Source organism: Oncorhynchus tshawytscha, unplaced genomic scaffold (genome assembly GCF_018296145.1).
Source record: "Oncorhynchus tshawytscha isolate Ot180627B unplaced genomic scaffold, Otsh_v2.0 Un_contig_2630_pilon_pilon, whole genome shotgun sequence".
Classification (NCBI taxonomy): domain Eukaryota; kingdom Metazoa; phylum Chordata; class Actinopteri; order Salmoniformes; family Salmonidae; genus Oncorhynchus; species Oncorhynchus tshawytscha.
Genome location: NW_024608703.1, coordinates 62,501 through 75,674, shown reverse-complemented (window position 1 = coordinate 75,674; position 13,174 = coordinate 62,501). Strand labels below are relative to the sequence as shown.

At 42.2% G+C, this 13,174-nt stretch overlaps 1 protein-coding gene across 1 annotated transcript in view; it reads left to right on the top strand.

Annotated features, from left to right (window-relative positions):
- The first annotated feature begins 638 nt into the window (after nucleotides 1–638).
- The window catches only part of LOC121843739 (voltage-dependent T-type calcium channel subunit alpha-1I-like), a 61,208-nt gene continuing 48,672 nt past the window's right edge, over nucleotides 639–13,174 (top strand). The window contains exons 1-6 of the mRNA XM_042313534.1: nucleotides 639–764; nucleotides 4,848–4,918; nucleotides 7,419–7,497; nucleotides 8,683–8,804; nucleotides 10,564–10,800; nucleotides 10,935–11,088. Of these exons, the coding sequence (XP_042169468.1) occupies nucleotides 671–764; nucleotides 4,848–4,918; nucleotides 7,419–7,497; nucleotides 8,683–8,804; nucleotides 10,564–10,800; nucleotides 10,935–11,088 (757 nt within the window). The 5' untranslated portion in view covers nucleotides 639–670. The remainder of the gene's footprint in view (nucleotides 765–4,847; nucleotides 4,919–7,418; nucleotides 7,498–8,682; nucleotides 8,805–10,563; nucleotides 10,801–10,934; nucleotides 11,089–13,174) is intronic.

Genomic DNA, 13,174 nt, shown 5'->3' with positions numbered 1-13,174 from the left:
GTGAGTCTGTGTGTGTGTCTGTGTGTGTGTGTCTGTGTGTGTGTGTGTGTGTGTGTGTGTGTGTGTGTGTCTGTGTGTGTGTGTGTGTGTGTCTGTGTGTGTGTGTGTGTGTGTGTGTCTGTGTGTGTGTCTGTGTGTGTGTCTGTGTGTGTGTGTGTGTGTGTGTGTGTGTGTGTGTGTGTGTGTCTGTGTGTGTGTGTGTGTGTGTGTGTGTGTCTGTGTGTGTGTGTGTGTGTGTGTGTGTGTGTGTGTGTGTGTGTGTCTGTGTCTGTGTGTGTGTGTGTGTGTGTGTGTGTGTGTCTGTGTGTGTGTGTGTGTGTCTGTGTCTGTGTGTGTGTGTGTCTGTGTCTGTGTGTGTGTGTGTGTCTGTGTGTGTCTGTGTGTGTGTGTGTGTGTGTGTGTGTGTGTGTGTGTGTGTGTGTGTGTGTGTGTGTGTGTGTGTGTGTGTGTGTGTGTGTGTGTGTGTGTGTGTGTGTGTGTGTGTGTGTGTGTGTGTGTGTGTGTGTGTGTGTGTCTGTGTGTGTGTGTGTGTGTGTGTGTGTGTGTGTGTGTGTGTGTGTGTACATGTACGTGTGTGTGTGTTCATCTGACTGTCTGTGTGTACATGTGTGTGTGTGTGTGTGTGTGTAGGTGGAATCAGCTGGACCTGTCCATAGTGTTGTTGTCAGTGATGGGCATCATTCTGGAGGAGATTGACTACAATGCTTCTCTACCCATCAACCCGACCATCATCAGAATCATGAGGGTGCTGCGGATAGCACGAGGTACAAACACACCCATACATGCAAGCACGCACGCACGCCACACACACACACACACACACACACACACACACACACACACACACACACACACACACAACACACACACACACAAACACAAACACAAACACACACAAACACACACACACACACTTCCCTTTCAACTCCATTCTAATGGAGTAAAGCTAATGCTGACATTCCGTATTCTACTCTACATTCTATTTCTCCTCTCATTATCATAAGCCTCCTCCATCTCTCTCTCTCTCTATATATATATATATCTCTCTCTCTATATATATATATATATATCTCTCTCTTTCTATCTAGATCTCTCTCTCCCTCTCTCTCTCTCCCTCTCTCTCTCTCTCTCTCTATCTCTCTTTCTCTCTCTCTAAGTATATCTCTCTCTATCTCAATTCAATTCAATTCAATTCAATTCAATTCAATTCAAGGGCTTTATTGGCATGGGAAACATGTGTTAACATTGCCAAAGCAAGTGAGGTAGATAATATATAAAGTGAAATAAACAATAAAAATTAACAGTAGACATCACACATACAGAAGTTTCAAAACAATAAAGACATTACAAATGTCATATTATATATATATATATATATATACAGTGTTTTAACAATGTACAAATGGTAAAGGACACAAGATAAAATAAATAAGCATAGATATGGGTTGTATTTACAATGGTGCGTGTTCTTCACTGGTTGCCCTTTTCTCGTGGCAACAGGTCACAAATCTTGCTGCTTTGATGGCACACTGTGGAATTTCACCCAGTAGATATGGGAGTTTTTCAAAATTGGATTTGTTTTCGAATTCTTTGTGGATCTGTGTAATCTGAGGGAAATATGTCTCTCTAATATGGTCATACATTGGGCAGGAGGTTAGGAAGTGCAGCTCAGTTTCCACCTCATTTTGTGGGCAGTGAGCACATAGCCTGTCTTCTCTTGAGAGCCATGTCTGCCTACGGCGGCCTTTCTCAATAGCAAGGCTATGCTCGCTGAGTCTGTACATAGTCAAAGCTTTCCTTAATTTTGGGTCAGTCACAGTGGTCAGGTATTCTGCCACTGTGTACTCTCTGTTTAGGGCCAAATATCATTCTAGTTTGCTCTGTTTTTTTGTTAATTCTTTCCAATGTGTCAAGTAATTATCTTTTTGTTTTCTCATGATTTGGTTGGGTCTAATTGTGCTGCTGACCTGGGACTCTGTAGGGTGTGTTTGTGAACAGAGCTCCAGGACCAGCTTGCTTAGGGGACTCCTCTCCAGGTTCATCTCTCTGTAGGTGATGGCTTTGTTGTGGAAGGTTTGGGAATCGCTTCCTTTTAGGTGGTTATAGAATTTAACAGCTCTTTTCTGGATTTTGATAATTAGTGGGTATCGGCCTAATTCTGCTCTGCATACATTATTTGGTGTTCTATGTTGTACACGGAGGATATTTTTGCAGAATTCTGCGTGCAGAGTCTCAATTTGGTGTTTGTCCCATTTTGTGAAGTCTTGGTTGGTGAGCGGACCCCAGACCTCACAACCATAAAGGGCAATGGGCTCTATGACTGATTCAAGTATTTTTAGCCAGATCCTAATTGGTATGTTGAAATTTATGTTCCTTTTGATGGCATAGAATGCCCTTCTTGCCTTGTCTCTCAGATCGTTCACAGCTTTGTGGAAGTTACCTGTGGCGCTGATGTTTAGGCCAAGGTATGTATAGTTTTTGTGTGCTCTAGGGCAACAGTGTCTAGATGGAATTTGTATTTGTGGTCCTGGTGACTGGACCTTTTTGGAACACCATTATTTTGGTCTTACTGAGATTTACTGTCAGGGCCCAGGTCTGACAGAATCTGTGCATAAGATCTATGTGCTGCTGTAGGCCCTCCTTGGTTGGTGACAGAAGTACCAGATCATCAGCAAACAGCAGACATTTGACTTCGGATTCTAGTAGGGTGAGGCCGGGTGCTGCAGACTTCTCTAGTGCCCGCGCCAGTTCGTTGATATATATGTTGAAGAGGGTGGGGCTTAAGCTGCATCCCTGTCTAACCCCACGACCCTGTGTGAAGAAATGTGTGTGTTTTTGCCAATTTTAACCGCACACTTGTTGTTTGTGTACATGGATTTTATGATGTCGTATGTTTTACCCCCAACACCACTTTCCATCAGTTTGTATAGCAGACCCTCATGCCAAATTGAGTCGAAGGCTTTTTTGAAATCAACAAAGCATGAGAAGACTTTGCCTTTGTTTTGGTTTGTTTGGTTGTCAATTAGGGTGTGCAGGGTGAATATATGGTCTGTTGTACGGTAATTTGGTAAAAAGCCAATTTGACATTTGCTCAGTACATTGTTTTCATTGAGGAAATGTACGAGTCTGCTGTTAATGATAATGCAGAGGATTTTCTCTGTCTCTCTCTCTCTCTCTCTCTCTCTAAGTATATCTCTCTCTATCTCTATCTCTCTGTCTCTGTCTCTCGCTCCCTCTCTCACACACACACACAGGCCACCTTAACACCTCACTGTGAAAGAACAGATAATGATACGACTAGTGTTAGAAGCTTTGGCCCTCGGCGCTCAATCTTTCGCCCGCTACAATACCGCTACAATACCACACCAGGACCGCAGAACGACCACCTGGGAAATAGATGGTACTTACCGCCCAGTCAATACGTGGAATAACGAGCGGTTGTGTTATCCGATCGGGAGGCTCATGCAGCTGGAGTCCGGAGGGAGTTTTCTGTGTGAATACTACAGTAACTAGTGAGACTGATTAGAGAGAACTAGGGAGAGGATTCCAAAGAGGGCTGTTTCAGTTCTAAAGGTTCTGTTTTAAAGAGAGAGAACTAGGGAGAGGATTCCAGAGAGGGCTGTTTCAGTTCTAAAGGTTCTGTTTTAAAGAGAGAGAACTAGGGAGAGGATTCCAGAGAGGGCTGTTTCAGTTCTAAAGGTTCTGTTTTAAAGAGAGAGAACTAGGGAGAGGATTCCAGAGAGGAAGAGAAAACGTGGCCAATGGCTCTTTTAGAACCAAACACTTCAATGGAAATTGTCATTTGATTGGTTTATCTGTCACAAAGGGTACAAGTCTATGCTTTGGCCCCCCCAACTTTAAAGAAGTTGGTTATACAGGAGTCCCAGGGGGAGAGAACGGGGAGGAGGGGACAGAAAGGGGGACAGGGATACATGGAGGAGAGAGAGAGAACGGGGGAGGAGGGGACAGAAAGGGGGACAGGGGATACATGGAGGAGAGAGAGAGAACGGGGAGGAGGGGACAGAAAGGGGGACAGGGGATACATGGAGGAGAGAGAGAATGGGGGAGGAGGGGACAGAAAGGGGGACAGGGGATACATGGAGGAGAGAGAGAATGGGGGAGGAGGGGACAGAAAGGGGGACAGGGATACATGGAGGAGAGAGAGAACGGGGGAGGAGGGGACAGAAAGGGGGGACAGGGATACATGGAGGAGAGAGAGAATGGGGGAGGAGGGGACAGAAAGGGGGACAGGGGATACATGGAGGAGAGAGAGAATGGGGGAGGAGGGGACAGAAAGGGGGGACAGGGATACATGGAGGAGAGAGAGAGAGAGAAGTGGAGACGTTCTACTGGTTGTTAATGATGTTTCAGGGTAAGAGGCCAACGGGGATCTCCAGGACTCCATATCCCACAAGACAAATGGTGCTTCTTTTCCCGGGACTTGTCTTGTTCTCTCAGTCGTTACTGTTAAAATGGTAGAATGTTTCCCCGGGTTCTTTGTTTGTGACATGGGCGTTGTGTAGATTCTCTAACCTCAGAATACCTGTCCTCCTATTCCCCCTTTTCTCTCTCTCTCTCTCTCTCTCTGTCTCTCTCTTTTCTCTCTACTGTGTCTGTTCCCCCTTTTCTCTCTCTCTCTCTCTCTCTCTCTCTCCCTCTCTCTCTGTCTCGCTCTCTCCCTCTCTCTCTCTCTCTCTGTCTCTCTTTCTCTCTGTCTCTTTCTCTCTCTCTCTCTCCCTCTCTCTCTGTCTCTCGCTCTCTCTCTCTCCCTCTCTCGCTGTTTCACTGTCTCCTCCTCTCTCTCTCGCTCTCTCTCTCTCTCTCTGTCTGTCTGTCTCTCTCTCCAGTTCTCAAGCTATTGAAGATGGCTACAGGAATGAGAGCTCTTCTAGATACAGTGGTTCAGGCTCTACCTCAGGTGTGTATCCACTCAATTACACACACACACACACACACACACACACACACACACACACACACACACACACACACACACACACACACACACACACACACACACACACACACACACACACACACATAGTGTACTACATAGGGAATAGGGTGCAATTTTGGACAAAGTCAAGGTGGAAGTGGGGCTGTGACACATGTTGCCCTCCTCTCCTATTTTGATGACTTTTACGACACTTTCCGCCCATTTTTATGAGAATAAGACGTCTTGTCGCGAGGATTAACTTTTCACTTTTTATTCCCCATTGACTTTGAGCCAAAAGCAGTTGGATTGTTACATTTGGATCTGGTTTCAGAGGAGGATGTCTTTTCTTCTTACACTCATTTGAGAGTATCGATCTCCCACTAGTTAGTATATACTGTTAATGTACACAGGCTTAGAAACTACTCTCATTTGAGAGTATCGATCTCCCACTAGTTAGTATATACTGTTAATGTACACAGGCTTAGAAACTACTCTCATTTGAGAGTATCGATCTCCCACTAGTTAGTATATACTGTTAATGTACACAGGCTTAGAAACTACTCTCATTTGAGAGTATCGATCTCCCACTAGTTAGTATATACTGTTAATGTACACAGGCTTAGAAACTACTCTCATTTGAGAGTATCGATCTCCCACTAGTTAGTATATACTGTTAATGTACACAGGCTTAGAAACTGCTCTCATTTGAGAGTATCTATCTCCCACTAGTTAGTATATACTGTTAATGTACACAGGCTTAGAAACTACTCTCATTTGAGAGTATCGATCTCCCACTAGTTAGTATATACTGTTAATGTACACAGGCTTAGAAACTACTCTCATTTGAGAGTATCGATCTCCCACTAGTTAGTATATACTGTTAATGTACACAGGCTTAGAAACTGCTCTCATTTGAGAGTATCGATCTCCCACTAGTTAGTATATACTGTTAATGTACACAGGCTTAGAAACTACTCTCATTTGAGAGTATCGATCTCCCACTAGTTAGTATATACTGTTAATGTACACAGGCTTAGAAACTACTCTCATTTGAGAGTATCGATCTCCCACTAGTTAGTATATACTGTTAATGTACACAGGCTTAGAAACTACTCTCATTTGAGAGTATCGATCTCCCACTAGTTAGTATATACTGTTAATGTACACAGGCTTAGAAACTACTCTCATTTGAGAGTATCGATCTCCCACTAGTTAGTATACACTGTTAATGTACACAGAATTAGAAACTACTCTCATTTGACTTGATACCTTGGGGTGTTTTACCACGGTTGCTTTGTATCTCCTTGGATAGCAACACACACACACACACCCAGATACACCTACGCAATCCGCTACGTATGCACACACACACAGGATAATACACAGACACACACACAGACACACACACACACACAGGATAATACACAGACACACACACACAGGATAATACACAGACACACACACAGACACACACACACAGGATAATACACAGACACACACACACAGGATAATACACAGACACACACACAGACACACACACACAGGATAATACACAGACACACACACACAGGATAATACACAGACACACACACAGACACACACACACAGGATAATACACAGACACACACACAGACACACATACACAGGATAATACACAGACATACACACACAGGATAATACACAGACACACACACACAGGATAATACACAGACACACACACAGGATAATACACAGACACACATACACAGGATAATACACAGACACACACACACAGGATAATACACAGACACACACACAGACACACATACACAGGATAATACACAGACATACACACACAGGATAATACACAGACACACAGACACACACACACAGGATAATACACAGACACACACACAGACACACATACACAGGATAATACACAGACATACACACACAGGATAATACACAGACACACAGACACACACACACAGGATAATACACAGACACACACACAGACACACATACACAGGATAATACACAGACACACACACACAGGATACTACATCTCCCTGGATTATTTTCTGCCTCAAATCAATGTGCTTTTTATCCATGTTATTTTCTTTCAGCCAATCCTTCCCTGACAGGCCTCATTGGTTTTCCATTGCTCTTGTTGGGAGGGTTGTTTCGGTTCAGGTCCATTTCTTCTAGTGATTCAAGCCAAATCACCCATATAATCATTAGTAAGGTCCTTAGGGGGGCCTTGTCATGTCAGCCTGGTTATACCTCATGTTCAAGGTTGCCACTGTGCTTTCAACCAGTGCTTTGACTCAGTGCACTCAGACCTGCTGCACTGTATTTCCCTCCTTCCTGTGGGGGTTGAACTGTCCTTATTGAGCACGGATTGGCTGAATGTGTCCCAAAGCAGGAAGTATGACAACCTGTATTGACTGCTGATTGGTTGCCTGTCTCTGTATTGATTGTTGATTGGTTGTCTGTGTGTCAGGTGGGGAACCTGGGCCTGCTGTTTATGTTGCTGTTCTTCATCTACGCTGCTCTGGGGGTGGAACTGTTTGGAGAGCTGGGTGAGTCTGTTGTAATAGTACCTTAAAACCGCTAACAATAATAGAAAATGTACTGAATAAAAACCTCTCATCCTTGATAAAGAGGCTAAATGTATAACCAAAATGAACTGTACTGAATAAAAACCTCACATCCTTGATAAAGAGGCTAAATGTATAACCAAAATGAACTGTACTGAATAAAAACCTCACATCCTTGATAAAAAGGCTAAATGTATAACCAAAATGTACAATACTGAACAAAAACCTCTCATCCTTGATAAAAAGGCAAATTTATAACCAAAATGTACTGTACTGAATAATAACCTCACATCCTTGATTAAAAAAAAGGCTAAATGTATAACCAAAATGTACTATACTGTCACGCCCTGGTCAAAGTATTTTGTGTTTATCTTTATGTATTTGGTCAGGCCAGGGTGTGGCATGGGGTTTTTGTAATTGTGGTGTGTTTGTCTTGGGGTTTTGGTGGTGGTATTGGGATTGTAGCTTAGTGGGTTGTCTAGCAAAGTCTATGGCTGTCTGGAGTGGTTCTCAATCAGAGGCAGATGCTTATCGTTGTCTCTGATTGGGAACCATATTTAGGCAGCCATATTCTTTGAGTTTGTCGTGGGTGATTGTCCTTAGTGTCCTATGTGTACTCTCTGTTAGTTTGCACTAGATAGGCTGTTTCGGTTTCGTTTATTGTTTTTTGTAAGTTCGTGTTTCTTTGTTGTATTAAACATGGATCGCAATCGACACGCTGCAGTTTGGTCCGACTCTCCTTCATCACCACTAGAAAACCGTTACATATACTGAACAAAAACCTCTCATCCTTGATAAAAAGGCTAAATGTATAACCAAAATGTACTGAATAAAAACCTCACATCCTTGATTAAAAAAAAGGCTAAATGTATAACCAAAATGTACTGTACTGAACAAACACATCTCATCCTTGATAATTAGGCTAACAATACATTTTCCTGAGGCTCTATACCCTTATCTTTGGCCCAAAACAAATACTCATTCAAAAATGGCAGTGAACTGTCAGAAATAAGGAAGCAAGTTTTATGTTTATTCATATTTTGTTGAACAGTGATAAATTCATCTATCTCTTCTCCCACCTTTCTCTACATCCCAACTCCCTTCACTCTCTCGTTCTCCTCCCACCTCTCACTCTTTCTCCTTCCCTCCCTCCCCTCCATCTCTCAGTGTGTAATGCTGACTACCCGTGTGAGGGCATGAGTCGGCACGCCACCTTCGAGAACTTTGGCATGGCCTTTCTCACCCTCTTCCAGGTCTCCACCGGAGACAACTGGAACGGCATCATGAAGGTACAAAAAGCCCTCAGTCAACGTATCGGGTCAAATAAGGGTAAAATAAAATACATCAAGTAAAATGGTAAATGTAGGTCATTTATGACTTTAAACACTAGAGAATCATGAGAAATATAGACAGAAGTAGCACAGAAGCTGGACAGAAAATGAGAACAAGACTGTGCTGACAGAAAGAGAGAGAGGGAGAGAAGGGAGAGAGGGAGAGAAGAGAGAGGGAGAGAGAGAGAGAGGGAGAGAGAGTGAGAGAGAGAGTGCAGAGGGAAAGAGAGAGAGAGAGAGAGAGAGAGAGGGAGAGAGGGAGGGAGAGAGAGAGAGAGGAGAGAAGAAAGAGAGAGAGAGAGAGAGAGAGGGAGAGAGGGAGAGAGAGAGAGAGAGAAAGAGAGCGAGGGAGAGAGAGCGTGCAGAGGGATCTGTTTTATAGTGGTAGCTAAAAGCTTTCAACAAGGTGGCATCGAGGTCTTTCACAACATATGACTATCAGGGGGAAGAGATCAAACAAAGTCCCTGGCTTCCAATCAGATCCTGTGAATTATGCATGTAGTCCTTTAGTCTAACAGATGCTCTTGTCCATAGCAGCATAGAGGTGAAATGGAACAGATATCTAACCGACAGATACTACTAACTAATGAAGTACTTATTCACAGATCTCTAACCGACAGAGACGACTAGCTAATGAAGTACTTATTCACAGATCTCTAACCGACAGAGACGACTAGCTAATGAAGTACTTATTCACAGATCTCTAACCGACAGAGACGACTAGCTAATGAAGTACTTATTCACAGATCTCTAACCGACAGAGACGACTAGCTAATGAAGTACTTATTCACAGATCTCTAACCGACAGAGACGACTAGCTAATGAAGTACTTATTCACAGATCTCTAACCGACAGAGACGACTAGCTAATGAAGTACTTATTCACAGGGAGTTGATAATAGTTAATATTTTTCAATTGGTTATATTGCTACCTCATTTGGGAAAATTAGTCTACCTCTGTAAATCTTCTTTCTCTCAACCCCATTTCTTTCTCTCTTTCTCTCTTTCTTTCTTTCTTTCTTTCTCTCTTTCTTTCTTTCTCTCTTTCTTTCTTTCTTTCTTTCTCTCTTTCTTTCTTTCTTTCTCTCTTTCTTTCTTTCTTTCTTTCTCTCTTTCTTTCTTTCTTTCTTTCTCTCTTTCTTTCTTTCTTTCTCTCTTTCTTTCTTTCTTTCTTTCTCTCTTTCTTATTTTCTCTCTTTCTTTCTTTCTTTCTCTCTTTCTTTCTTTCTTTCTTTCTTTCTTTCTTTCTTTCTTTCTCTCTTTCTTATTTTCTCTCTTTCTTTCTTTCTCTCTTTCTTATTTTCTTTCTTTCTCTCTTTCTCTCTTTCTTATTTTCTTTCTTTCTTTCTCTCTTTCTTTCTTTCTTTCTCTCTTTCTTATTTTCTTTCTTTCTCTCTTTCTCTCTTTCTTATTTTCTTTCTTTCTTTCTCTCTTTCTTTCTTTCTTTCTCTCTTTCTTTCTTTCTCTCTTTCTTATTTTCTTTCTTTCTCTCTTTCTCTCTTTCTTATTTTCTTTCTTTCTTTCTCTCTTTCTTTCTCTCTTTCTCTCTTTCTTATTTTCTTTCTTTCTTTCTTTCTTTCTTTCTTTCTTTCTTTCTTTCTTTCTTTCTTTCTTTCTTTCTTTCTCTCTTTCTCTCTTTCTTATTTTCTTTCTTTCTTTCTCTCTATGTATTTTCTCTGTATGTTTGTTTCTTTTCCTTCTTCCTGTCTGTCCTCCAGGACACCCTGCGTGAGTGCCCTCCAGGACCCAGTGACTACCCGTGCCACGCTGGACTCCAGTTCATCTCCCCCATGTACTTTGTCTCCTTCGTCCTCACCGCCCAGTTCGTACTCATCAACGTGGTGGTGGCTGTGCTCATGAAGGTACTGTATGGGGACACACACAGCGCAGACCAGTCTGTCCTCATAAAACACACACACCGACACACACCACTGTGCAATGCTGTGGAACTGAATGTCTAAACGTAGAATAAGATTCCAGATATTACTGTAAGGATGAATAGAATGCTGAAAGACACTAAGATGGCAGAAGAGTCCATTCACCTGTCACAGTTGGATAACTAAAGTCATGTGATCTGTTTTCCTGGAAGCACCTGGACGACTCAAACAAAGAGGCCCAGGAGGATGCTGAGATGGATGCAGAGATTGAGCTGGAGCTAGCCCAGGGACAACTCCAACTACCCACCTGCTGCATGGGGGGGCTGGGCACTGGGCTGGTCGTGGCTGGGGCCTCTGGAGCGCCTGGTGATTTGACTAGATTTTTTCAGTGAATATTAATATGATTTATTTATTTGATCTACCTGCCCTGGGACCTCTAGCTAGTCAGCTACATCTGACTCATTTACAGATATGTTGATTGATGTGCATTGTCTCTGTCAAATACATGTAACAAATTAAATTAAATGAAAATTGGACAATTTAAAAACAAACCTCAACCAATCATGTGGATACAATGCATTTTAAAATCATTAATGACAACACAAACATTGTTTACTTTGTCTATCCATTGTGGTCTTCTTCTATCCATTGTGGTCTTCTTCTATCCATTGTGGTCTTCTTCTATCCATTGTGGTCTTTTATCCATTGTGGTCTTCTTCTATCCATTGTGGTCTTCTTCTATCCATTGTGGTCTTCTTCTATCCATTGTGGTCTTCTTCTATCCATTGTGGTCTTCTTCTATCCATTGTGGTCTTTTATCCATTGTGGTCTTCTTCTATCCATTGTGGTCTTCTATCCATTGTGGTCTTCTATCCATTGTGGTCTTCTTCTATCCATTGTGGTCTTCTATCCATTGTGGTCTTCTTCTATCCATTGTGGTCTTCTTCTATCCATTGTGGTCTTCTATCCATTGTGGTCTTCTTCTATCCATTGTGGTCTTCTTCTATCCATTGTGGTCTTCTTCTATCCATTGTGGTCTTCTATCCATTGTGGTCTTCTTCTATCCATTGTGGTATTCTATCCATTGTGGTCTTCTATCCATTGTGGTCTTCTTCTATCCATTGTGGTCTTCTTCTATCCATTGTGGTCTTCTTCTATCCATTGTGGTCTTCTTCTATCCATTGTGGTATTCTATCCATTGTGGTCTTCTATCCATTGTGGTCTTCTTCTATCCATTGTGGTCTTCTATCCATTGTGGTCTTCTTTCCATTGTGGTCTTCTTCTTTCCATTGTGGTCTTCTTCTATCCATTGTGGTCTTCTTCTTTCCATTGTGGTCTTCTTCTTTCCATTGTGGTCTTCTTCTATCCATTGTGGTCTTCTATCCATTGTGGTCTTCTATCCATTGTGGTCTTCTATCCATTGTGGTCTTCTATCCATTGTGGTCTTCTTTCCATTGTGGTCTTCTTCTATCCATTGTGGTCTTCTTTCCATTGTGGTCTTCTTCTTTCCATTGTGGTCTTCTTCTTTACATTATGGTCTTCTTATTTCCATTGTGGTCTTCTTCTATCCATTGTGGTCTTCTATCCATTGTGGTCTTCTTTCCATTGTGGTCTTCCTCTATCCATTGAGGTCTTCAGGTGGAGGTGGAGGGTTGGAAGGAGGGACCAGGCAGGGTCAGGGGGTAGGCCTGATGACAGGGGCCGTAGTGGATCACAGTGGAGTGACCCCTCCCCATAGAGGAGGAGAAAGACACGAGGGACACAGACGGCATCACAGGCGGAAGCTGTACTCACCTGCACAGGTTTGTGCACAGGTTAGTGTACTGGGATTCTGTTCTGTTCTATTTGATTAGGTTTTACTCTACTATACTCTACTCGAATCTGCTCTACTTTACTGTAATCTAAATCTACTCTATTATAATGTACTTTAATCTAATCCACTTGATTTTACTGTAATCTAATCTACTCTACTCTACTTTACTGTAATCTAATCTACTCTATTATAATGTACTGTAATCTAATCTACTCTATTTTACTGTAATCTACTCTTCTGTAATATGCTATACTCTACTATACTCTACTGTAATCTAATATACTATACTAAACCTACAGAGGTGTAAATCTATAGATATGTTCCATCTGAGTCTACCTACTAGTTGCATACGGTATACACAAGCACCCACTGCCAATAACAGTGTTCTCCAAACACAACCTTTCATATACACACACATCACCACTCCTCTCCTCATCCCCTTTCCTCTGTCTAAAAATAACCATCTGTTTTAAACACAGGACCATCAGCAAGTCCAATCTAGTCTTGCTATCAGTGTTAGCTACGTAATTAAAACACCTAGAGACAAGAACACACACACTTACTTATAGAACTAAAGCCTGCCTGAGCAAAATGTAATTTACTAAGCCTGAAGAGAGAGGGAGGGAGGGAGGGAGGGAG